This window comes from Amblyomma mixtum, chromosome 1, assembly GCF_055824585.1.
Source record: "Amblyomma mixtum isolate Tamu chromosome 1, ASM5582458v1, whole genome shotgun sequence".
Taxonomy (NCBI): domain Eukaryota; kingdom Metazoa; phylum Arthropoda; class Arachnida; order Ixodida; family Ixodidae; genus Amblyomma; species Amblyomma mixtum.
The window spans coordinates 9072388-9099706 of record NC_143012.1 but is presented as its reverse complement, the minus strand read 5'-3'; the positions used below and the strand labels follow the sequence as shown (position 1 = coordinate 9099706).

Genomic DNA, 27319 nt, shown 5'->3' with positions numbered 1-27319 from the left:
ATTAGACATGAATGAGAACAAAGTATCTGACAGTACACAACGGCCCTAAAAGGCCACCTTACAAACATTCAACTCGTCATCGATAAGTGCTCTGTATTAAAAGCTAAAGTTGTACACATGTGACTAGTGCTTTTTTTTTTCTGTCAGTAGAGTGTGCTCACACGTAATACTGAATGCTGACTGAAGAGAATTGCAAGTCATCAAAAGCACAGAGCTTTTCTTTCCCTTTGTAGCACCAAAAAGATTCACATTTGTTCAAAACTCTAAAAAAATGCTTTGAAAAACATCTACAATATATCAGCTATTGGCAATAAGTAGTCCATTGAGCACAGATGTATGGCACATCCATCAGATCTTTGGCAGAGCGGGCTGCTCAGAACAGCTTTTGCATTGAAGGGGCCCTGAAGAATTCCCCATGTTTTTCCCCCTCCTCTATAAACTGTCAGTAATGAAGTATGAAGGCTGGCTTGGATGTGCAATATTCCGGGTGGTCGACCAGTCAGAACACACCTTTCTCTCCTTTTCACATAACATCCCCAATGTTCGGCCAATCATAAGCCTTTCTTCATTCTGTTCCTCCTTTTCATGCAACATTCCCACTGCTCAGCCAATCATAACATGCATCCCTCTTTTTCTTATTTTTTTACAATATATATGCAGTGAACAGCACACATTCAAGACAGGCGACCAATGGAGACATTTCTCACAATACCACCAAAATGACAATAAATTAAGAGAAATGCAAGAAAAAAAAACTTGTAAGAGTGTTTCAGAGCCCCTTCAAAATGCCAAAGGTACAAATGACTGGATTAAAAAAAATGTACACAATATCCCTGAGTACACTATGACACACAGTAGGGCACAGGCAGTGACAGTAGTTTCCAGAACACAGAAATCACAAAAGAAGTTGCATTTTCTTGTAACTTGAATGCATCCTCTGAAATTAAGAGGCAGTACAGTGCAACTTTTGATACATGGTTACCAGTTGCAGTAATGAACGAAATCCAACTTTTAAGTGACTTTCCCATTAACAAAACTGCTCTGGGCTGCTTCAAGTTCATAGAGGTATATACTAATACAGCAGCGTATGTTTACACAAACTAGTTTTAAACTGAAAGGTAAATGCTGTCCACACTTTGCACAGAACTTGAAATTAGTTAAGATAGCTAGGACATTAATTTTCTTAATGAAAGAAGCTCTGCATATGCGTCAACAAGCGATGGCTAGCCTGGAGATAGATGAAAGAAAATCACTGCTAGGACACCAGAGTCATATCAGACTGAACTGTACATGAGGTCGCTTAATACAGGTAGCAAAGCTCACAATAACATGTCCTTTTCTTCAGTGGCTGAATCTCCAGAGAGAAAAAATTAGCTGCCAGGCCTAGAGATTCTCTCTGCTTCTACACTTGCCAGCTTTCACAGCATTGAGCTTACTGAAGAATAAGACTGAACACTTTCACATGCACCACACTTTAGAGAATTTTTATCCCTGCCGAGTCCAAACAAGCACTGCTACTACATTTGCACAGCAGCATAGTCATACTCTCTAACGCTTTTTTTCTCGTGTTTTTTAGAACACCTATCAAAGAGCAAAATGCTAAAACGACATCTTTGTACGCATATTCTTTCGTATCAAACAACACAAAAGGTAATAAATTGGAGCAGCAACCAAAAGACTTGGCTCTCAGTGAGCATTGTACTACTGGTGACCTTAGTGAAATGCAACACTTTGCAATGCCTGGACCAAGAATCGCATGATGCAAAATGTCAGCTGTACACATGAAGCTGCTACTGAAGCCAAGTGTTTGAAAGCAACAATAGAGCTTAATAAAAATAAATCATGAAAGAAAACCACCAATTCACATATGACAGCTTTTCGTCTTCCTTTTCTGTACGAGAGAGCGTAAGAAGTCAGAATCGGAGACCTCTCAGCAAACCAATTACTGTGGCCCTTGAGCGGCTGTTCCTCTTGAAAGTCGATGCAACACTTTCATCACACGTCTTTTTGCTGTAGATAGCAGGGTAGTTTTGCCGGAACTGCAGAAAAAAAGTGCAAGCAAGCGACTCAGGTTAAGACATTATCATCACCAGCCTGATTTAATCCATTGGTTCCAAAGAGAAGCTTTTGACATTTTAGCTGTCCAGCTTGGATGACTTGGCACAAACAAACACAAAAAAGGCCGGGACCACTCCACACCTGCTTCATCCTGAGACTGCGTTGCTTGTCCGATATCCTGGGATCGCGAAGGATGTCGTCAAACAGGTCCATCAGGGCCTGCTCAGAGTGCGTAAGCTTCTGCGCCTCGAACTGCTCACGCGTCACCTGCTGGCAATAGGTGAGCCCGGCATCCTGCAAAGAGAGGCGTTCCGTCTCACCACCCCGTCTGAGGTGCTGGCAGGCAAGGTTAGGTTAGGTGGGCGCATGCAAAGTGGGCATGCATCCAAACTACCACGGCTGCCCTCACTACGCAAGTCTTGACCACTGCACCGTGACGATGTGTTATCGACAGACCAAGTTCACAAGTTTCACTAGACCTGAAATGCTGCAGAGGCTTCCCTGTGACTAAGATTAACGCTTAAGACATTGTAGCAATTACTCAAAAGTTTACCAATTAATTTCAGTTAATTTACCCAACAATAAAATACTTAGAATACACAGCTGTTAATACCAGGCAGTATATTCTATTCACACAGATGCCTCCAGTGTTCTTTCTTAGTTTTGGTTAATTTAGAAAAGACAAACCATAAGAAAGGTACAATCGTTACGGAATGCAGACAGCTGATCAATGCAAAAAGACAAGGGAATCATGATGACAAAGGGGCCAAAAAAGTAATGATTAAGTGGTAATGCCATTCCACATTATTTCTCTGCTTGGCTTAACAGAGTCAAATGTGACAAGCGATTTAAACCCCTGGAAGGTATTGAGAATTGAAATTTTAGCAAGCTAAAGGAAATGGGGACAGAATAAAGTGATCAGGCAAGCATCTTTATAACTCGTGCTTAACTAAGCCATATTACCCTTTACAGAGGATTTAATGTCACATTGCATGCATTGTAAAGGTGCAGGACTGACTTCAAGTACAGTCGAACCTGGATATATCAAACTCGAAGAGGATCTCGGAATAGTTCAATGTATACAAAAATCGCGGTAGATAAGCTTATCTGTAACCTAGAAGCAAGAATACAATGCACCCACACTATTGATGTGGCTCTTGCAGCAACATGCCATCTGGCGGCCAGGATTTTAAAGGGGATAATCTGCGAGTTCAATATAGCCAATAATTCGAAATATTCTTGTTCAATATATACTGGCTCAATTGTTGTGTTTAAAAGAAAACATCGTCCATGCCCAGAATTCTACAACAGCACACACGTAACGAGATGCAGGCAAAAAAAAAAAAAAAAAAACTACGGTAAAATTCCTAACCCAGCCCAGCAAGCTATTGAGTCAAACAGTCTACAACAATATATATAACAATAACAATAACAATATGCCACTGTGGGTGCCCCAAAACCTGTTGAGCCCAGTGCTAACAACCGAAGCACCAATCAAATAAAAATTTGCAACAAGCAGTTAAATAAAAAAATAGATTTTTATTTCTTTATACAATGTGCAGTGATCATGACTTGCAAGACAGACATGTAGTCTTAACAGGCACAGGTTCCAGTACATTGGCCTCCATTACGTGCCACTACAGCACAGACGACATAACGAACACAATTTCAGGATTCCTTGCAGCATTGGTGATGGAAATGATGAAATAGTAGTTGTAACGAAAAAACTCTGCACAAGCAATTTGTCCCCTTCGTATATGATTCTTCCCCATAAATACAGCATAACCACAAAACACGCTAAAGCATTCAAGGCACTGATTTATTAAAAAGACATGCAAGCAGACGCATTCATATAGCTCAACAAAAGGAAGCACAGTTCTGATATGACAATGCATTGCAAAAAAGAAAGCATGCTATATGATGTTTATTAACATAGCTCATGCACTATTCAAGCTGCTGGTACCAAATTAAGGGGGGACGAGGGTTTTAAAACTAACTTTTTTATTTATGGTTAGAATGTCATGAAATTTTGCACACAGATGCATTTTTCTCTTCTGATTCCAAATATGTAATCATAATTGAGCTGGTGGTCTTAGATCTTACAAAGTCTGGAATGAAATTACATAATTTCTTACACAGCTTTAATGAACTTTCTCATTGCGTTTTGTTGCTTTTATTTACATGAATTGATACCCGGTGACATTCTTCGATTTTCTCTGAAGGAATGTAATCCTGATATACTGTGTCGAGAGTAAAAGGTCGCAGTATTTGACACTGCAACTCGTTAAGCTAATTGTAAACTGCTATTTATACGTGGCCTAAACAAAAGAAATAAGAATGTCATTGGGTATGGTAATTCGTTGGCTATCAATTCATGTAATTAAAAGCAACAAAATGTAATAGAAAGTTCATTAAAGCTGCATAAGAAATTACCTAATTATAATTACACTCTAAAATTTAAGATAACTGTTGATCTAACACCAGCAGCTCAATTAGGACTACATTCTTGGAATCAGAATAGAAAAACACATCTGAGTAAAATTTCATGAGATTCTAGCCATAAATGAAAAGGTCAGTTTTAAGACCCTCATCCCTCCTGAAAATATCTGCATGCTGACACAAAAAAATTACAAAAAAAAAATTACTGTACAAAAAGAAGAACTCGACGATGCCACCAACCCAAAGATTAGGCAAAGTTATATAAAAAAAAAAAGCAAGATATATATGGTACACATGACTGTTACTAGAAACTAAAGAAGAAGGCACTAACTTTTCTGATCTTTTTTTCCTCACACTAATGAGCGTACAACTATACTCCATTTCATACATCATGTGCAATGCTGTCAAAGCTAGAGCCCTTGTTTGCACTGCCTGCATCTGTGATCAAAATTTACATGAAAGCTCATTAATTTCACCCCCTTTAATTTGGAAATCTGGATAATTCGAACTGCCGGCTCGGTCCCGGCCAGCACCCACGTAAGTCTATGGCATTGCACACTCATTATTTAACATGCTACGGGTTAATTCAAACAAGCTCCCGAAGAGGGCCACATCAAGATATGACCAGTGCAGAAAAAGATTGTCAAAATAGGCTTACTCAAACCTGAGTTCCGTGCTGCAGTCACTCATATATTTCTGACAAGCGCACAACGACAGGCGCGACGACAAAACGAACTGCCCCGTGTTCCTTGTGGCGAGCGAAAAATAACAAATGTTCTGCCTGTTGCCTTATTACACGACACATTTGTCAGGAGCTTGATTAAATGTGCTCTTATTGCTGAGGACACACTGTCGCTTTCTAGCATCCAAGACCATTCGGCCACAAAACAAGCACGCTGTAACATGCCTCCCTTTATTTTTTCACGCAGACTACTTCCATACCTTTAACAGTGTTGCACCTGATGTATGAAACTGAGTACAGTACTTACTGCAAACCGCAACATGTAGCCTGGCATCAAATGAAAATGAGAATAGCCTCCCCTACACTGCAGTGGTCTCTCAAACCCACTGCAACTGAAAATGATGCCAAAAAGTGTATGCACAAATGCTTGGAGAGTTTTTGTGGCACAGACGCCAAGTACTGACGTATAGGGCAATTTTATAGACCCTGCTTGCCAGCTTGACGTCTAACAACTCAATACAGTCGACGACCGAAAATTCGGACGCCTGATTTTTCGGACATGCTTGATTATTCGGACTTTTTCGCGACACCGCGACATGGCCCATAGAGCCAATGTGTAAGAGCGCTTGAAATTTCGGACGCACCGCAACTGACCACTCGATTTTTCGGACTTCATTCGCACTGGCCGCCAGTACCCAAGCCGCCATGTAATGTGTACAGTGGAACCTCATTAATTCAAACTGCAGGAGAGATCAAAAACTTGATCAAACAAAATGAAATTCAAGCTAAAAGGGAGCCTCTTAACTTGCGATGCTGAAATTCTGCGCGAGTCGGCACATTGCGCTCGCGTGTTTTCGAATTCATACTGTCCTTGAATGTCTTCCGCCGCACGAACTTGAACCGTAGTCTGAGTTCACGGAACTCATCTGTGCCGAGTCTTTAGTCCCGAACACGGAACGCGACTACGATCGCGGAGCGCTTGATCGCGGAGGCTACGCGCACGCTGTGGCCTCCGCGATCGAAGCGCGCGGCGCGCCGCCGGATCTTATCGCGGCCGCGATCTGCTCCGGCGCTGCGCCATTCGCGGAGGCCACGCGCGCGCACCGGAGCTTCCAAGTGCCGTCTATGGATGGCGCCGTGATCATTATCATCAACATTTTTCTCGGTCGCGATTTTCCGCTGTTCACATCGGCATCAGTATCGCCAGCTCCAGCCTTTCGTGGCGTGTCAGCATGCGTGTTAGCGCGTTTGCCGTGATAGTGGCTTTCGCGTGCTGCCGCCGAGCTTCACAGTTTTAGCGCGATGGGCAAGCACCTTAAGCTACACGGCTGGGAGTTAGCTCTCGAACGCGGTCAGTAAGCGTGCGAAGGGCGGGAAATTCGACGTGGCCGAGAAGTGCGTCCGATGATGGTGCAACCAAAAGAGAAACACAAGCTGCAAAAAGCGCGCTTTCCGAGTCAAGCCGTGCGAGTTTCCTGAACTGGAAGAAGAGCTGCTCCTCTATGTGATGGAATTTCAGAACAACAGCTACGCGTTGACAGCGGACATGCTGCGCGGCTTCTTTTGGCATGAGCGTGCACCAGAGCGCAGCACCAGCTCAGGAGTCTAAATACTTTGCGAGTGACGATTGAACGTAGAATAAATGTCGCTCATTCCCTGGTTGGTGTGTTTTTACTTAAAAATTTTTTTTGTTCCGCATATCGCGCGTATGGGCAGCACCCCGAAAATTGGCCCTCGAATCTGGAAAAAAAAAAGTGCGGCCCTTATACGCGTTTATACGGTATTTCGCGCGGCGAAATATAGTCATGAGGAGCTTTAGAATGTGTGCAATACAATTGGCCGCTTTCTCCGGCATAGTGGTAATAAGTTCGTGATTTTTTCGGTGAAATTTGATTTTCCGGACTGCCCGATTTTTCGGTCGTTTTCGCGGCCCCTAGAGAGTCCGAAAAATCGGTCGTCGACTGTATAGCCTGGTAGTAAAACATGTTCAGCATTACACCGCAGTGAAAAAAAAAAAAAATGCACCTGCAATGGCTGGGAGAACATTTTCTACAAGCACATGACTGGCATTCTCAACTGGTTGTGATGTCATGCTCGATGCTGAAACTCACTTCGTGGAAGCTTATGAATAATGAAATCTGCAGAGTGTCTGGGAATTCTACACTGCGTTACATAGCCAGAAATGACATTTCTACTACCTTAGGCTAAAAAAGAAAAAAAAAGTTTGAAAGGTAAAATTTGAATGCCTCTAAGTGTTAGAAAATAATTTTTAGTTTTCAGCACACAGATGTGAGATCTGCATAAACAGATATAGGTATACTTCACCTAAAACCTGAACTGCCACCTTTGCCAGTTCACACCTAAATACAGAACACATATTACTCCTACAAAGTTTACACACCGGAAAAAAATAAGTACGTAGGAACATGATCAGAGTAAATAGTGATGAATACGAAGAAAAATATGCGCTTTCACCGTAATAAAACTGAGGACACCAATGGAATGTTTGAAAGCTCGACTCGGAATGATGTTCCCTAGAACGCACTCTGTTTCGAGAGATAGTTGAGATCTTATGGCCCCATCCGCTCCCTCCATGCATACAATGAAATGAAACACAAAGATTCCTATGGCACATATGTTGACTAAAGTATGAAAGATGTCCAATCCCTTCTGCTTTCTGCGCTGTGAATATTTTGTTAAATGATGGAAAACTGAGACATCAAAGCCAAATGAAAGTCTGGCATTAGTCTGTGGAACAGTGGCCTCGACATGGAATGTTAAGCACACATATCTGCAATCAGGGGTGTGCAAATATTCACAATTTTTACCAGTTCGCAAACAAACTTTGTTACTAGATTTAATTCGCACCACACTTTTCTTGTTCAAAGCTTCCAAACATTCAGAATTTCTTGTTCACCTAAAAACATGACCAACAAGTTTTGGACATCGAGAACATCGAAGTGTGCTATCGTGTACAAAGGAAATATGAGTGGGAGAATATTAATGAGAACATAAAACATTGGGACACTTTTGTTCATGGATATTAAATAAGAACAACCATCAGATGGAGTGAAGTCCTGATGTGCCAAAGTGAAGACTATCAGCCGAACCTCTCTTACCGCTGTTCTTTCACTTGGTTGCGACAACATTGCACCGGTAAAATGCTATGCCAGATATATTAACCTTAACTGCCCTATTACAAAATATTTATTCAACAGAGTGAAATCCCATGGATCTGAACTAATCTTGTTCGAACTTCTGGTATATTCAAAACAATGCTTCGGTCCAATCGAAACTAGTTTGTGCACTTCAATGGGAAAAAAACTCTTTGTAATTCAAACTTGTGCACATCAATGGGAAAAAATCTCCTCGTAATTCAAACTCATTAGATTGTGCAACATTTGAATTAAGCCGGCCTTGCCACCACCTTGCCTCGGCAGGTCACTAGATTGCATAAACAGAATAGTTGCCAAAATAACAGGGATACAGACCATTTCAAAAGAGCATGAGTCTAACGACAGTAGCGGGGAAATTTGACTCTCGCACTAATTTCCCATCTTCTCTAGGATTGCTAATATGCTCCCAAGTCAGGGGAGCAAATTAAGTGACACCAACTTTCTCAACCTATCACAAGTAAAGCTCCAAGTGATTCTAGCTTCGTATCGTACTAGACAGAGAGTGTAACAAGCAAACTCGCTTCGCTCAGTTCAGGCACACTACAAGACTAAATGCGATTTAAAAAGAGCACATATATTTTTACGAAGTTATGAGTTGCTCACCACTAGAGCACATTCCTAAAAGCCACAACCAGAGCACTCCGTGTGCTTTTCACTTCCCTTAACTTGCAACACTTGAACTTGCGAAAAGGTTATGAGTTGAGAGAAAATTTCCCAACAAGCATCTTTACTTATATAATAATATATGCTGTGAACATCATAGAAATACTTCAACTGGTCATGTGCCTTGCCAACTGTCATTGCCACCCTTTGCAAGTCAACCTTCCTTCTGTCGTTGAGCCCTGCCCAGCCAAAGCGATGCAACGCAATGTGCAGTGCACTTGCTAATGGAAGGTGTAGCATTGCTGAGCACATTTGCTCATTCAGGAGGCAGAAAAAATCCCACTCCATCAACACAGCTACTCTGTCCAACAACATTAGGGCTGTAGTTACTCTCTCTCTCTCTCCAGGCACCGTTTAACTGGCCTTGCAGAGGCCACAGCTAAACGGTTTGCAAGGGTCACCTACGGTCGTCGCTCCTTACCCTATCTCGTTGAAGAATGGTCAGTCGAGCTTCAACCTCCAGGTGAAGCTCGCGCGGCGGAGCGAAGATGCGGTCGCAGTGTCTCACCAGGAAGGCGAGAAGCTCCCGTGCTGCCTCTGGAGCAGCCTCCAGGCAGCTGCCGTCAGTGCTCAGCAAGACGCAAGCAAAGGCATTCAGCAACTGCAAGAGCAGTGGGCGTCATTTGATCTTATTAATGCGTAAGCATTGTATGGCTATGTTTGCACAGCTTGTCAGCATGATTATGTCCGAACGAATGGGTTTATGTGGAAAAGAATGGTACCGGCGGATAGAGAATCAAAAAATCTTGTGAGGGAAATCGGGAGGTTGAGGTGGGTTAATTAATTAGAGACAAAAATGTCCAAAAAGTGGGCGGGGCCGGGGCAAAAGTGGTGCCAAATTTGAAAACGCCGGAAGTGTGGCACCACCCTAATGGGCATTGAAACTCCCTTGGACGTCCTGTGGATGTTCAGGATGTCTGCAGGACATCCAAGGGAGGTACAGTGCCCACCAGGACATGACCAGAAGTGTAGGCTAACCCAACGCGTGGCACCAAATTTGAAAACAAAGCAAGGCGCGAAGTTTGAAAACTCATGCTTACACATTTCTTCAATGGGAGTGCCGCAGTGATTTTCATTATTTGGATATGAATTACAGAAAGGGCATCAGGCTAACCAATCAAAACCATAAGCTACATCAATATTTTACTGCTTCACTCTACACAAAGAGTCAGGGGCATCAAAATTCTAGCACTTATAATATCAATATGTGACTGGCTTTTTTTTAGGTAACAAGAAAAGTTCTCACACTAGACTAGTATTTACTTTTTGCGGAGGAACAGTGTGGGGATGTCGTGATCGTGGGCTGACCTTCACTGCACATGCAGTATTCAATCATAGTGATTGTGCAAAGCAGTCACATTTCAATGAAGGCAGAGACACTGTGCTTTTCTTTCTTTTTCTCTCACACTCCTTCATTTTCCATGCCAACACCGCCAATGCTACAGAACCGGGAAATGTGACACTAAGGGCTATCACACGGAAAGGATAGTTACACACCACGTCCATGTTGCTGTGCGCGTTGCTGAGCGTCAGTGCTTCGTTCTTTGACGTCTTGTATATGAAGCGCAGCAGCAGGTGAAGGTAACGCCGCCTGCATGGTGGAAGCAGCAAAGAGGCAACCTGCATCGCCTTCACCGTCTGCCGCAGGACTTCAGCGTTTTCTGAAACAGTGACCAAGCCAAAAGAGCAAAAAAAAAAAGGGGGTATGTACTTCACACACAGCAAACACAGCAAGAGTAGTCACCAATGGCACTTTATAATAATTGTTTGATATAAGCGAGAAGCTTTCGGTTTGGTTTGGTTTATGGGGTTTAACGTCCCAAAGCGACTCAGGCTATGAGAGACGCCGTAGTGAAGGGCTTCGGAAATTTCGACCACCTGGGGTTCTTTAACGTGCACTGACATCGCACAGTACACGGGCCTCTAGAATTTCTCCTCCAAAGAAATTCTAGCCGCCGCGGCCGGGATCGAACCCATGTTTTTCGGGTCAGCAGCCGAGCACCATAACCACTGAGCCACCGCGGCGGCCGAGAAGCTTTCTATCAGGCTTCAGAATACAAAACAGTGTGATACAAGGTGGACGCTTCGCCGGTACCGGCCAATTGTTGCACTTTTGCATTGAGATTGTAACTATACTGAATTTACTTGATTATAATGTACCTACACAACACATCATAATAAGTGGCACTTGTGAGAGGTTTACATTCAAAAGCAGAACTCTCCGAACACTACTTTACATCTAAACAAAGTGCACAAGGATCAAAAGCATTCTAGAGCCAAGCAAATATAGTAATGCTTCAATGTCTTGCCATCATTATACCCTGATTCCTGTATTAATGCCAATTTTCACCCACCCTGATCTGCGATAAAAAAAGAAGAAGAAAAAAGAAACAAACTACTGCTGTGTGCAAAACAGCATACAAAATAAACAGACCTTCAGCTTGAGGTGAGGTTCTCACGACATTACAATTCAGCACCATGCCTTTGTTTCCTTTAAGCAGACCTTGGGCTCTCTCTCAACCTTATCGTAAATCGATCAGAGCACCAATGGTCAACAACACACTTCGGACTCGGTCGCAGGATACTCATCTGAATATCTTCATTGCACAGTGACCTCTCTCAAATTTGAACTGGCTTAATTCGAACTGCCTGTTTATTCAAACTGATACGCTGGTCACGTCATCATCAGATGCATTAAAATTTCCCCCATTAATTTTTCGTCTTCTTTTAATGACCGCGGGCACCTATAAAATGGGATATGCCTTTCATGGTCATTTTTACTACTTGGTCCACCCACATGCAACTGAAAGTACACAGATACGAAACTACAACAATACTTCTACAAAAACTCATTTTATGTAGTTTCATGACAATGTAATTACATATTTTCACAACGAAAGTATACGTAATTACAAAAAGAAACTCAATTACAGACAATGTTTGATGAAACTACAGGACACGTGCTTACCTTTCGGTCGCAAAGAAGAGATGCTCGCGTAAAAAGGCCCTGCAGCCTTCCCAGACTCAGCTGGTTTTGGATGCGCGAGGGCTGGCAGGCTTTCACAACTAGGGTTTGATTTGGCATAACGCAAGCATGTCACAGTGTTGTCGGCTGGCACAATGACACCGTGGGAGTACGGTTCTGCACCAAGGTGAACCGGCACATTGGTGTATGAGACGCTTCCGGCTGAACGTTGCGATGCCATCTGCCAGTCCGTATTCAAGCTGCCACTTGATCCATACCCAAGGTTCACATACCCCTCCCCAGGCTGGATGTTTTTCTTTGCTTCCTGTTCCCTCTTGACCTGCCTCAACGTTGAGAACCCACTGACATTTAACAATGCCGTGCTCCGCACAAGTGCCTCCTTGGGGGCAGACACCGTTGCACAGGCAAAGTGCCTCGCATCTCTGAGATCCTCGACAGATGAACTTCGTGGCAGCCTCCTGACGGGCTTCTTGTCAGAGTCAAAACCAGAGCTGAAGCCTGCCAGGCCATCGCCAGTGTCATAGAAGTCCCGGTAACTGTCGCTGTAGGTTGGAGACAAAGGCCGGGCAAAGCCACCGCCACTGCACGAGCTAATTGTGCTGGCTGTTTCAGCACTCAACGTGAATGCCCGCTCCACGGGTCCAACCGTGTCGACAAGTGTTGTCACGGGCTCGGCCGACTCGAAGGCAGTTCGAAAGACCAGTCGCCGTCCGGAGACAGATGGCTGTAGACCTGGCCTTGCTATCTGTGCTTTTTCTGCTGCCTCGACCGGCTGGGCTAAGATGGACATGCTGTGAAGAAGGTTTTCAACAGACGCGTCAGGTGATGGAGGTTCCTCCGACGGCGCACATCTTTCAATGAGAGGACCTGCAATGAATAATACCATAGTAGTTATACGGGCACCTGTCAGTGCGGAGTAAAATCAGAACAATGAGTTCTCTCGATTGAAGTGGATGAAGCTTTTAATCCCAGATTATGTCAACACTAAGCAAAAAAGCTGTGCCAAGGAGATTCTGCTTGTGTCTGTTCAATTAAAATGTTGCAATAAAAAAAAATTAAAGAAAAGAAGACTCTGGCCAACCTACAAATGACTACACTTTTGCATGCTCTTTTGCTCCAGCAGTAGAAACAGGTTACGGTGAAGAACACTGTTTCAGTGAACACACATGTATCAATGATGATTTGATACTACACAGCTGTCAGATGTGCTGAGATGGCATTGAAGGACAGATTCATCTTCAGCCGGTCTTCTCAAAGAGTCAGGTGGCTAGCTTTTCACAAACAGCAGTCGCTGTTAGGTTGACCTTTCAGACAATTAAGATCCTTACTCTGCCACTGTAGCCCGTTCATCAAAGATATGCCTTTCGATTCTACTTGCCAGGGGCCGAAATCAGTACTCAGCACAAACCCACCAGAACAAACCCACCAGTCAGATACACAACAGTAAGTGCCCTCTGCTATATAGACCTGTTGTGCCATGCGTGCTATAGGAAAACATTGGAGAAAGTGAAGGCTTCAGCGAGAATAGAGCTCTAAGTGTTTTGTAATCTGAAAACCATTCAGTTGAGACAACAAAAACAAACCTCCAAGCTATTTAGAGGAATCCCCCAAGGTGGAGCAGGTTTCAGTCAAGGAACACAGCCCTAGACTAGGATGATTTCTCTAACTGCTAAGATTTGGGAAAGTGTGTAAGCGTCCCTTGCAGCTGTATAGCTATGCATGGGTCGATATTGATAAGTTACTACATCCCTTATTTACAAGAGTCACCAGGTGTATTAAAAGTCACAGCCTGATTAACTGCCAAACAGGCATTCCTTCCCAGAACAAAGTGAAGTAGCAAAAAAAGAAAAACACAGAGAAGTCTTAAACAGAGTCTAAAAAGGGCTGTATAAGCAGTTAACGCTACAGAAGGCAGTGATTACCGAAAGCATGATAGAACAGCCTCAGGACATGATGAGGGACAAACGCAGTTCCGAGGCCTGTGAAGAACTCGCCGACCACTTTTAGTACATCCAGTTCGAAGCCAGGATAATTTGGCAGACAACTCCCACCTCCCGATGCTCGAGGCCCTGAACGAAAGAGAGGAAAGAAAAATATACGATGAAGACAGCAACGAAAAAGAAAATATGCAGCAAGTCGCAACGCTATCCTTGGCCAGTCATTTCAGATGGTTGTGTGCACTCCGTATATGAGACAAGGAAAGTTGTGCAGGTCTTAGAAAAAAAATTTGCCAGAAACGAAGCACACTGCAAACCAAAGCTCAAAATCTGTTAGGGCCATATAAAGTTCAACAAAAAAGACCACTAAGAAGCAATACTAAACTGGCAGCATGCAAAGGTAAGGACTATAAGTGCATCGAACGATGGGCTTACAGAGCAGTACTGCTATGGGGCCTCTCATAGCAGTGAGGTAAGATAAAACATGGATAAGTTTCTCGTGTACACCCCGATGACACTATGCCACTTATTCTGAAGCTTTCACAGGCATAATATTGAACAGCGTTAAGCTCTGCTCAGCATACATTTCAAGCTAGCACCTACCGTATTTTCCGGTGTATAAGACGCGTTTTTTTTTTTTTCAAAAATCTCTCTGATGCGTCTTATACAAGGGTGCGTCTTATATGCGAATTTTTCGGGGTTTTTTTTCCGAGTTGAGAAATTATTCAGGTTCATGTTCAAGATTTTTCACCCCAAAAATATCACTACCAATAACGTGGTTGCACCACGGTTAATACTTCAATACGGGGACGAACGTTCGAAACTTTTTTAGGTGAACTTTATCATGAAACGGTGGGAATGACAACTTCCGGGATCATAAACACGTGGCCGTTTCGGAGGCCCCAAGCAAAAGTAATTATGAAATGCTAAAAGATAGCGACAATCATGCTTCTCGCCATTGTCAAGACAAGCCAGCATTTTTTTTTCAGTCACCCTTTGCTACTTTGTTTGCTCTGGCTCTGCGTACGTAGTGCGAAGAGAATGTTTCAGCCCCGTTGCCTCTAGAAATGGGCAAACTTTTTGATAGCGCATCCGAAGATGAAGACTTCGATGTTAAGCAGAAGTAAAATGTTGTTACGAATATAAGGAGAGTTCTTTCGTTCTTTTTTTTTCTTTTCTGCTTAAACGTGGGCGGGTATGAAGTGAGTGTTCCCTTTTTCAATCACTTAGCGTTGCTTAAGAACTTCTCACGGGTGCGGTGCATTTCGAAATGGTCGCACAAGCATGTTTAATTAAGCCTCATTAGCCTAACTTGGTACATTTGGGTGCATCTTATGCACACGTGCGTCTTATATACTAACTTTTTCAATGAGAGCCTGCATATATAGCGGATGCGTCTTATACAAGGGTGCGTCTTATACACCGGAAAATACGGTACTCTTGACAGCAGCTGTGGTGTGAAGACTGTCGTGCATTTTAGCCAGTACTGCATGTTCTTGCAACCACGCAGAACAAATACTCACAGTGGATGAGGCATTTCATTGCATTGATTATCCATTTTGGCAGGTCATCTGCAAGCCAAAAGCGAACGTAAGAATTTGTAAGAAAATGAGAAACAGGGAGCACTTAGTAGTGATTCTAAAGCCTAACTCCCTTTTTTGACAAAATGACCCCAAATAATTTAAACAGTCAAGTGGAAAGCAGAAAAGCACAACACGTACATGCCAAGCACTATAACTGCCAGCACCTTCCAAGCCAATCTGTGACTGTGCATTTTCTTCGCAACAATTTCTACACAAGGCTCCATAGCATTGTTGACCAAATGTTTTAGGGGAATCCCCCAAGGTGGAGTAGATTTGTAATAGGGAGTAATTACTCCCTATTACAAATCTACTCCACCTTGGGGGATTCCCCTAAAACATTTGGTCAACACTGTTCCCACTTCGAGTTATTGATCAATTCACTCTCGCCCTACCATAAGCTTGCTGTCCCGGTTAGCTCAATTGGTAGAGCGACTGCTCCAGTGTAGCGGTGGTCCCGGGTTCGAACCCCGGACCAGGACGAATTTTTCTTTAACTACGAAGCTTCTGAGAAAGCTGTATAGCTTTCCTTTGTAGCCGTATGGCTGCGCTCGGGTGGACGTCATTGAGTAATTACTCCCTATTACAAATCTACTCCACCTTGGGGGATTCCCCTAAAACATTTGGTCAACACTGTTCCCACTTCGAGTTGTTGATCAATTCGCTCTCGCCCTACCATAAGCTTGCCGTCCCGGTTAGCTCAATTGGTAGAGCGACTGCTCCGGTGTAGCAATGGTCCCGGGTTCGAACCCCGGACCAGGACGAATTTTTCTTTAACTGCGAAGTTTCTGAGAAAGCTGTATAGCTTTCCTTTGTAGCCGTATGGCTGCGCTCGGGTGGACGTCATTGAGTAATTACTCCCTATTATTGCTTCATAGCATAGCGTGCAACTGTTTCTGGAAGTTAGATAATCATTACGAAAAGCTAATGAAAACGTAAACAAAAATTCAGGCTTTTGTAATCCCTCCAGCATGGGGTTTATTAATAGTTTCTCGAAGCACACTCATATATGGGTAGCATAACTTCACATGCATCCCACTTCTACATGCCACATGTATCTGCATAAGATTGCTTCCTTTATGTTCTCAAATTCTGCCCTGGCCTCCTGCTAGTACAGTTTACTCTTTGTGGCCTTTTACCAAAACGCAAGTCTCCAGAAAAAGAAACCTAACACACACAGCACGGCATGAAAACTAGCAAGACACCAACCTGACTTGTCGAGAAGAATGACAACACCATTACGGCTGAGCCGATACATATTGTGCAATATGTCTGCCCCGGATACGTGGAAACTGTCAAGGATTTCATCTGTGGCTTCTTCTCCAACAAGGCATCTAAGCCTGGAAGTGAAACATCAATGAGTTCCAGACCCTTCCATTGATTCTTTTATTATAATGCACATCAGTAATATGTATAGCAAAACCTTGATAAATCAAGCTGCCATTTCATTCAAGCTGATGCCATGGTCCTGTCCATATCAAGAACACTAAAAACATTCCTCCTAATTCAAACTACATAAATCAAGAAATTTTCAGTCCTCTTCAAGTTTGAATTATCGAGCATTGATCATATAAATAACATAGCATTGGATACACATATCACCTATTTCAATACAGGCCTGATATTACCTTTGTAACGTAAAAAAGAATAATTAAGGAAGCGTCTGAGAAAATGAACAACTGACTTGGTCTCACCTACGAAAAATAAGGCACATTTTCATTACATTTATTTTTTTTCCACAGCACTATTTGCTCTTGGAGGACTTGATGTACTTTCCAGTCATAGCTCCTTTTTCTGTGTAATTTTTTTTTTACTGTATCACCAAATGAATAGTTTGGTTTGGTTTATTGGGATTTAACATCCCAAAGCAACTCAAGCTATGAGGGACGCCGTAGTGAAGGGCTCCGGAAATTTAAACCACCTGGGGTTCGTTAACGTGCACTGACATCGCACAGCACACGGGCCTCTAAAATTTTGCTCATCGAAATTCAGCCGCCACGGCCGGGATCGAACCCACGTCTTTCGGGTCAGCAGCCGAGCGTCGTAACCACTGAGCCACCACGGCGGGGCTAACCAAATGAATAAATAACCTTTTGAACTACTGACTGATAACCACCTTATGGTAGCACGAAAGGTGTCAAAATCACATTTAAAGATTCAACACGCAGTCCAACAGAAGAACTTCATTATGGCACTGAGACTGCCCTAGAACACACTGAATGTCAGCACAATCAGATTATTTTTTTCATTAGGCAGCCTCTCCTGACGATGCTGTTGTGAGCAAAAGACACACCTTGCCATGACCACCGATTCCCAAATGTGCTGGACCTCCTCTCGGGTCACCAGGCCCATATCTTGCTCTGTTGCATCATCGGAAGCACCCCTGACAGCATCAGCTGCGAGAGGTCTGTTGCTGTCTGGCTTGCTGCCAAACCAGGAGGCCAGTGCCTTGGCGGACACACGGTGTGCCTCGGGGGCAAAGTTTGGCTGGTTCTCCCGGGCCAAGAGTGGTGTTCGACCGCTCCCCGCTTTTCTCGGGAGCTTTGAAGAAGGGGGGGTCTTGGCAGGTGAGCAGACGGTGAACCTGCAAAAGAGAAGTTAACACAGGAAGTGCTTGGACCAAAGTGAACCCTCAGACGGCAGATATGTACAACATGCAAGTTTAAATGAAAGCCACGCCTAGTGCAGGAGAATATAACTACGAACAACAAGTTATCGTTGAACAAAGTTGTTTTGGTTCTTGACAAAACTTGCAAGGCAAAAACGCACACACATAATGCTGTTTTTTTTTTCAAAGTGAAAACTACTTTGCAGGATTGGCCTACCAATGTTCATGCTCTCATGTTTAACAAGTAACTGCTTACTGAACACTAATCAGGCATTCCCTACGATGCTTCTGCAATGACATATGTGTCATGCCCGTAAACTGCTTCCCTAGTTATGATGCACCAGTACCACGACTGTGCATGTTTGACTGCAGCGACATAAATGAAGGCAATCGCTTGTTAGCCATGGCGAATAGACACGAACAGTTGTCACGGCCTTGAACACCGCTGAGAGAATGCCTCATTCCTTGACACATTTGACTGCAAGGTAAAGCACCAAGGAGCTACAAATGCAATAGCAGTAGTTAGCACTGATGCAAGTGGGCCGAAGTAATGATCTTAGAAGAATAGTGAAGCACAAGAACTTAAAATCCACCTCGTAAAACAGGTAAAAGGCAAATAGCAAACAGAAAAAACTCTGCGCAACACTAAAAAACAAAGCAATGCTAAAAAAAATGCACAGAAAGAAAGAAAACTCATGCCTAAGTAAACCATAAATTATACTGTGTGTTAAGGAGATGGCATATCTTGGCAACAAGCGGAATTATACTTATTCAACCTATTTTACTTTTTTATTCCTTACTGGTGCAACCTACGACCTTTTACCCAGCAGCTTTTACCCAGCAGCAGCAGGATTCCCGGCGTGGGCGGAACACTTCATTTGGCAGCGGCGGCGGCTCGTCTGAGGGACGCCGTTTGACCCTTCGTTCTTGAACTTTTGCAGTGGACCCAAGGAGTGCATCACCAAAGTATTGCTGCCTGTCTACTTGGTCCTTGGCCGTACAGTAATCTGCATTTTTCAAGCTCAAGACGGGTGCAATGCAGTGATTACCATCGCTTTTCGAGGGCCAGCATCATCGACAGATATCGTTCGTCAACAGCGGCGACTCCTTGTGACAAGATCTGCTTGATTCCCGGCGTGGGCGGAACACTTCATTTGGCAGCGGCGGCGGCTCGTCTGAGGGACGCTGTTTGACCCTTCGTTCTTGAACTTTTGCAGTGGACCCAAGGAGTGCATCACCAAAGTATTGCTGCCTGTCTACTTGGTCCTTGGCCGTACAGTAATCTGCATTTTTCAAGCTCAAGACGGGTGCAATGCAGTGATTACCATCGCTTTTCGAGGGCCAGCATCATCGACAGATATCGTTCGTCAACAGCGGCGACTCCTTGTGACAAGATCTGCTTGATTCCCGGCGTGGGCGGAACACTTCATTTGGCAGCGGCGGCGGCTCGTCTGAGGGACGCTGTTTGACCCTTCGTTCTTGAACTTTTGCAGGTTAGTTTTCAAATTCACCTCTTTCATATCAACTTTCCACCGCTGCTGCCAATGAGAAGTGTTTTGCATTCAGTGGCTGCTGTTTGACGTATCTTGCAATGTCGCGTTGCTGTGCTTGCAGGGGTGTGTTTCTTGGGGATTCTGCTCGCTTGGCTTGCACTGAATGCGCATTCTTATTCCATTTGGGGCAGTGTTCCGGGGTTGCTGAGGGAGCACTTAAAACCAAAAACAAAAGAGAGTCCCTCAAGAAAAATTGGAAGTGCAGCTCATGCAAGCCAGGTGGGTCAAAAGAAAACTTTGCTGAGTCTCCGGTCTCGCTGGAAACAGACATACATTCAGTACTTCTAGACATAAATGGCAAACTGAACTCTCTCCTTTGTCTACCAGGCAAAGTCGATTCGATTGAGAATTCCATTGAGTTGCTCTCAGCGGAGTTCGACAACTTTGCTACACGTCTTGATGCTCAAGAAAAAGAAACGAAGCAGTTGAAAGATAGGGTAAGCACCTTGGAAAACAAATGTGATTCAAATGAAGTGGCAGAACTAAAAGCTGAACTGAATGACCTTGAGTGGCGAAGCCGGAGGCTGAACCTGGAGTTTCATGGCATTTCTCAAACGGATAACGAAATTCTTCTCGACAAAGTAAATGAAATTGGTGCAACACTGAGTCTGGAACCCCTCGTCACACACGACGTCACAGCAATCCACAGGCTGCCGTCGAAACGCGACAAAATACCTGGTGTCATCGTCCGTTTTGCCCGTCAGGAATTAAGGGATGAATGGTTTGCCAAGAAACGTGCCTTGAGTGACGAGAATAGTGACCAGTACATCCTGGAAAACCTGACAAAGCACGCTCGTAATCTTCTCTTCGTCACAAAGAACTGGGCTAAGGAGCACGGTTATGCGTTTGTTTGGCACGCAAACGGCAGGATCCTTATCAGAAAGAAGCAAGGTGATTCAGTCGTGGTTGTCCGATCTGAAGCGGACCTCGCTCAGCTGTCTTAAGCTTTTTACACATTATGCAGTACCATGAGCTTCTCCTACCGCACGAAGTTAAGAGCAGCTTAGCAATAGAAAACAGCTTTTCAGCTTTACACCTAAATATTCGCTCGATAAGAAACAAGGCTGACCACTTGCCCTATCTCTTAGCACACCTTCAACATAGCTTTGATGTGCTGTTGTTCACAGAAACGTGGGCGGTGCATGAAATTGATTTCATAAACCTTCCTGATTATTCTCTTTTCTATTTGAACCGAAGCACGCGTGGTGGCGGTGTAGCCATTTACGTGAAAAGCGGTCTCAAAGCAGACCTGCTACCCGAGTTTTCTGTTATGAAGGATGATTTTGAGATACTTACAGTCAAAATTGCTGACAGTATTTTCTCAGTGGTATATAGGCCCCCGTCAGGTTGCACTGATGCCTTTATTGAGTTTTTTGATGCCTTTCTTGACTTTTGCTCTCGGGAAAAATCTACGCTGATTGGTGGGGACTTTAATCTTAACATTGAAGAGAATAGTTGTAACAGCAGTGCCTTTTTAGAAGCTGTCTGGTCCAATGGATTTTTGAATTTAATAACCACACCTACCAGATTTACAGCTACTTCTTCGAGTACACTTGATCTTTTGATCGTTGACATCGCTTCGCATGTGAATTGTGCTGGAACTATAGTTTCGGATATTAGTGATCACTGCGCTGTATTTGCTTCTGTTGTTGCCCAAACCCCTGCTGTCAATTGTGAACATAACGTCTTTACTTACCAGTGCATTAATGAAGAATCCCTTAACCGTTTTAGGCTGTCAATACTTTCTGAAGACTGGAGCTCGATTTTCAATCACTCTCAGCCGGACGAATGCTATAAGTACTTTCTTAATAAATTAAAAGTACACTACACACGCTGCTTTCCATGGAAGACAAAAACTAAAAAATCTAAGATCCGAAAACCATGGGTAACCCCCCTTCACATGAAAATGATGAACCGCAAAAGTAAGCTTTTCAAGCGTTTTATGCTCACTAAGGATCCTGCTGATTTAGTTTCATTCAAAAAATATCGTAATAATCTAACAAGTGAGCTAAGGCGCGCTAAGCAAGCTTACCAGCAGCGCTTAGTTAGTAATAACAAGCACAATCCCCGACAGCTATGGAAAGTTTTGAATGAAGCTTTTGTCCACAAAAAACATAACAAAACACTAGGTGAACTATTTGTCGAAAATGAGCTTTTATCCGGGGCCTCCCTTGCACAGAAATTTAACTCTTTCTTTACTGCCTTTAAGCCAACCGGAGATGTAAAACCTGCCACTAGTACAATTAGCAATATGCCTAATGAATCACTGGTCTTTTATCAAACGGATTCGGAAGAAGTGTTCTCAGTATTAATGAATCTGAAATCAACACGCTGTGTGGATTATGATGGGCTGCAAATAAAACCGCTGAAGTTTGTTGCAGACCTAATAGCCCCGTATCTAGCTTTCATTTTTAATCAGTCCCTTTCATGCTCTATTTTCCCTAATGAAATGAAAAATGCCAAAGTAACAGTTATCTTTAAAGGAGGTAATAAAGCCGTATTAACCAACTACCGCCCGATTTCCGTACTTCCGGTTTTTTCGAAGGTATATGAAAAGATTATTCTAAAAAGAATGGATAGCTTTTTTACTAAACACAGCTTGCTAACAGATTCACAGTTTGGGTTTCGAAAAGGACGCTCTACCGAATCTGCTCTCCTCTCACAAAAAGAATTTATCTTGCAAAATTTTGAACGCAAATGTCTAACTCTCGGTATCTTTGTTGATTTCAGTAAGGCTTTTGACTTTCTTAACCACACTATTTTGCTTGCTAAACTAGAAATGTATGGTGTTCGAGGAATGTGTCTCCATCTTCTACGGTCATACCTCACTGATCGAAAGCAGGCTGTTTTCTGTGATGGACATGGATCCACTCTCCAGGCTATAAACTGTGGCGTGCCTCAGGGCAGCCTTTTAGGTCCTTTTCTCTTTAACGTATATATAAATGACCTCGTAAACATTGACAGTGACGTTAAATTCATTCTGTACGCAGATGACACCAGTATTTTCTTAACGGGCTCCTCAACAGATCATTTATTAAATCGCGGTAATGCTGTTCTTAAAACTTTGCATGCGTGGTCCGTTCAAAATGGGTTGTCTATTAATACCAATAAATCCAAAGCTGTTTTCTTCAGACCTAAAAACATCAAAATTAACTTAAACGATGATCTTCAACTTGGTAACCATAAAATAGAAATAGTGGACACCTTCAGATCACTCGGGGTAATTTTTGACGCCTGTATGAGCTGGACCGCACACGCAACACATCTTCGTAAGAAATTAGCTCCTTCCGTTGGTTTTCTTGCTCGGTACCGCACTGAATTTCCTCCCTGTATAAAACGAATGATTTATCATGCCCTATTCCAATCACACATTAACTATTGCCACATAGTTTGGGCTACTACATCCAAAACAAATCTACAGAAAATTCTAATTTTCCAAAAGATAGCTATCAGGATTATCGAAGGTGCCAGTTTTACTGCCCATACGGCTGAATTGTTTATTAAGTATGAAGTAATTCGTGTAAATATTTTTCTTGAGTACCGCCTATTATACTATCTCAAATTTTCTTCACCATCAATATGTAATTTTTTGCTTAATATCGCAATGTTAAAGCCCATATAAAAGTATGTTCAAACCCGATCAACTGCAAAATGGAAACTTCCACGCACTAGAACTAATTATGGTAAACAAGCACTTAATTTTCTTATACCTAATGTTCTAAACAGCTACGAATCTAACCAGCTTAGCATGTATAACCTCCGGCCACATGATTTAAAAGTGTACTTTGTAAATAATATTCCATAACTTCTTATCATATATTGTAGTTTGTGTATGTATCGGTGTCCTTTTCCCATTTGTCATCAACCCAGCAGTGTGTGTAACTTTCAAATGCATCTTGTTCAGTTTTAATTGTTTTTTTCTAGTTTCAAACTACATCTCTGTGTAGCAATCCGTTCAATTGTAAATATTAATTCTTTCTATAGTGTGCTCGTATGCGACCTGCCACCGTTGTATGAATGTGTTTATCTTATTTATTATGTTGTAATGGCTCTTAGATGAGCCACAGGCATTTTCAAGCTATTTTCTTTAGCTTTTGGCCTGTGGCTCATTCTAAAGAATGTGCATATTTTTGAAATAAAGTTTGGATTAAAGTTTGGATTCAAGCTTTTTAACATTGCTCCTTTTGCCGAGTTTCTTTCTGCTGACTGCTTTTTTGAACGTGCTTTACAAGTTTAAATATTGGTGTTTTTCAAATAAACAGAACGCAGAGAAAAAGCACTTATATTGCGTCCAAGATAAACCCAATCTAACTTGCCCAGCCTTCAATAATGCTGCAGTCCAAGTTATGCTGAAGGAGTACATTCAAGCAGAGCTAAAGGGCAAGAAGTCCTCAACTATTCCACACTGACAGGCTATTAATGAATCAAGTTAGAGTCTGTCTGTCTTTGAACGAAAAAAAAAAAATGTAGAAAAAGTTTAGCAAAAAGCCTCAGTCAGGTGTGGTGGAAACATTTGCAGCACCCAAAAGAATACTTCGTCCCAAATTACTAATGAAGAACCTTGCGCATTAAGGAATTTCACCTGTACAGTTGCTTGTCATCTTGAATAATCTTGTGTTTACCGCTGCTGCGGACGGCTTCTATGACCCTGTTTTCCAAGAACTTCTGCAGAAGCTGCAGTGTCTGATGCCTGAAATGTGAACCAGAAGAGCAGACATCAACACGACATCAGAAGACGCGCTCCAATTTGTAATGTGTTTGACTACTGCACATTTTTCGCTGGTGCCTTAAAAGTGCTTAAAGTCTGGCTCCATCAAAGGGGGATCTCTAGTAATTTGAGAATAGATGCAAAGGGAAATAAAAAGGAAGACAGACAAAGTAGTTGGGTGCCTGTTTTGCACACCTTTATAGGTGAGAAATCATTTTTAAAGGTCTTTGTTTGCTCAGAATATGTCACGACGCTCATGCTCTGCCATATGAGCGTGCTCGACAGCACAATGTGACCCTAAAAAGCAAGACGGGAAGCAATCTAGCTTTACATTGTAGCAGGTGTAAAGATTGTTTTCCGAAATTTCAAGAGACCAGGTTTCTAGCCAGGGCAAAAGAAAAAATTGAAAGAGAAGTCATTGAGGCTTTTTATATTGATCAAAGAAAAGACAACTGCGTTAGCACGCCTTCTGTTCTCCTCACCAGAAACGAAATAGCTTTTTTGGACGGTTTCGTTTAGATGCCCTTTGCAAAGTCCGCCTGCTTCCTTCAATCGGTTTCATGATTGTTAATATCTTAGAGGTAGTTCTTATCCTTATTCATAATCGTTCAACCTGTGCTATCATTCACGCTCACATGAGTTATCAACATGCTTTTTGTAATAGCGACCTCCCTATGACTTGTTGTGCTGTGTTGTAGTGTTGTTATCACTCGTCCACCACCGCATTTGTTTTTTAGTTCACGCACCCTCATGCAGCTCAGCGGCTATAAAAGAGCGCCTGGTTTCCTTTCCTGTTATTAAAGTTGGAAGTTGCGCCTCTTTCCTGTTCTGTGTTTTTCCTTCCTGTTTCATCCTTTTTTGGCGTACAACATTCTTTCAAGACAATGTACCAACTAACCCGTCAAAAAGTTCTACTACATGCTCTGCCAGTGTGCTCATTGCGGTGTAGCCTTGGAGCTGAGCGGCCAGCTTTGCGGTGACTCATGGTGTGAAGGCACGGGTTTCCCATTTTCTTACATCTTTTGTATAGTGCTGCCAACTTTGTATTTTTCTCAGTCTTGGGTTTTGGAAAACATGTTAATGATCCCTACTTAAAATCACAGCAAAATTTTCTAAAAGATAGAGAAGAAATGCTTCATCCACCACTGAAAAAAAAAATAAAGAATGGTTGCTTGCTTCGGATTCATGCAATCTCTCTATTCTAGCACAAGGGGTTTCAGACTCCTTGCCAATATTGGGGGGGGGGGGGGGGGGGGGGGGGGGGCTGAGATCCCCCGAGGACCCCCCCCCCCCCCTTCGACTTTAAGTACTGCGCCTAATCATTTGCTAAACTAATTTATTTGCTAAATAACACTATAAAAGTGAAGTGCAAATGTTAGTAGATCAGCCTTCAGGCCTCAAGCTCCTAATCTGGATTAAAAGCTAAGCCTGCATTTCTTTACTATGAGCAGAAAATGTCACTCCTACAGGCTTAAAAGTAAAAAATTGGTGTCCTTGGCTCATGTCATCACAAAACATTGCTTTATTTTCTTGATGATCTATTTGGAAGATTAAACAAGAGGTCAAGTTGCAATATTAATTGAAACAATATCCAGATGTATAAAAATACAAGATGTCGACAACTGTATTAACTGCAAAATTTGTTGTAACAAAAAACTGCCAATAAAGCTATTGCTGACGGTGACGCTGTCACTCTCGCTCTTCCATGTGAGTTATTCAAGAACATTTTTTTTTTTTTTTGCAACATCAGCTGTTGCATCAGCTGCATGAAATGACGGACGCCACACAACACATGACCCACTGTCATATGCGCCATGACTGGGCTAACTGGGTGGTCACGTCGTGGTCACCCCGATGCTCACATTAAAGGGCCCTGTAACCGATTACACCCCTTACACATATGCATGAGCCCCTTGTCAATGTTGAACTCTCAGACCTTGTAACACCTGATCCGAAGTCTGGGTCGCCTTGCAGGTGTTCGTGCAGCCATGAAATCGCTTCGCTGGCCACGAAACAGTTGTCAAACGTCCTCATGTGGCGTCTGTGTTTGCCTCGGGGCATGCCCTCGCGGAAGGACCTGATGACGCTGTTCCACTGAAAAGTTTCAACGGAAGTTGATCTCACAACTGGACATGGAGATTGTGAACAAAACCGACTCTTGAGCACTTGCAGCAAAATATTTATATGGTGGGAAAGTTTTTGTGTAATCATGTCGGAATCAAGAGCGGACTCCAATAGATATTAAACTCCCATGGATGTACAGCGAACGTTCAGGACGTCCTACGGACGTCCGAAAAAGTTTCAGCGCCCATTGGGACTCTGCTTACAACTAGAATGCCATTTTTTTTTTTTTTTTGCCCTGTCACATTCAGTTGCAGTGGGCAACTAGCCTGACTAGCGTAACATAACATAAATAGATCTTGCAACGTCGCATTCTGTGAGTTCTTGCACAACTCTCGGCAAAAGCAAGTTTTGCGCATTGCACAGACCTCGATGCCGACGAAGCGGACTTTCACTACAATGAAAGCGCACTTCTGGGGTGCTAATTTCTATTTGCAGCCAATATACAAGAGGGAAATCAAAACTGTTTTTCATTCTCAAGAGAAGAGTAGAACGCGAGCATGCGAAAGTTGAAATTAACGTTATTCATTTGCAAGTGGTTACAACGGTCACGGATTGCATACGTACCAGCCTCGTAGCTCTGTACTGGCGATCTCGTGAGTCGCCCATAGTGGCCTCTCCGTACGAAATAAGACTATTTCCAGAAGCGTAGACACTAACGTCACCTTGTCACGGACATTTTTGCACAGCGCACGCCACACAACGACACCGACGACGCTACGACGCCAGCACGTCAGTTTAAAAACGGCCGGCGACCAGTCACATGCTCAAAAACGAAAACATGGCGTAGTTGGACGGTTGGACTTCG

The 27319-nt window shown here is 43.0% G+C and overlaps 1 protein-coding gene and 1 non-coding gene across 2 annotated transcripts; one reads left to right on the top strand and one right to left on the bottom strand.

Annotated features, from left to right (window-relative positions):
- On the bottom strand, positions 1-27319 carry LOC149365410 (DEP domain-containing protein 1A-like). Its single transcript, XM_089542365.1, has 12 exons — positions 27079-27319; positions 26327-26484; positions 24265-24372; positions 17815-18105; positions 16731-16861; positions 15465-15512; positions 13927-14073; positions 11987-12871; positions 10516-10679; positions 9440-9619; positions 2200-2352; positions 1-2039 (listed from the first exon to the last, which is right to left on the bottom strand). Exons 1-12 carry the CDS (start codon positions 27118-27120, stop codon positions 1914-1916), a joined length of 2433 nt encoding a protein of 810 aa, XP_089398491.1. The 5' UTR covers positions 27121-27319; the 3' UTR covers positions 1-1913.
- On the top strand, positions 15930-16003 carry TRNAT-AGU (transfer RNA threonine (anticodon AGU)). Its single transcript has one exon. It is a non-coding gene; the product is annotated as a tRNA-Thr (tRNA).

Bases quoted from the DNA above. Each gene is read 5' to 3' on its own strand.
- LOC149365410 (XM_089542365.1), bottom strand. From the start codon at position 27,120: ATGGGCGACTCACGAGATCGCCAGTACAGAGCTACGAGGCTG. The intron at 16,862-17,814 runs GTGTGTCTTTTG...TTTCACTTCCAG, and splicing joins GAATCGGTGGTCATGGCAAG to GCTTAGATGCCTTGTTGGAG. The intron at 12,872-13,926 runs GTAATCACTGCC...TATTCATTGCAG, and splicing joins GCTGTTCTATCATGCTTTCG to GTCCTCTCATTGAAAGATGT.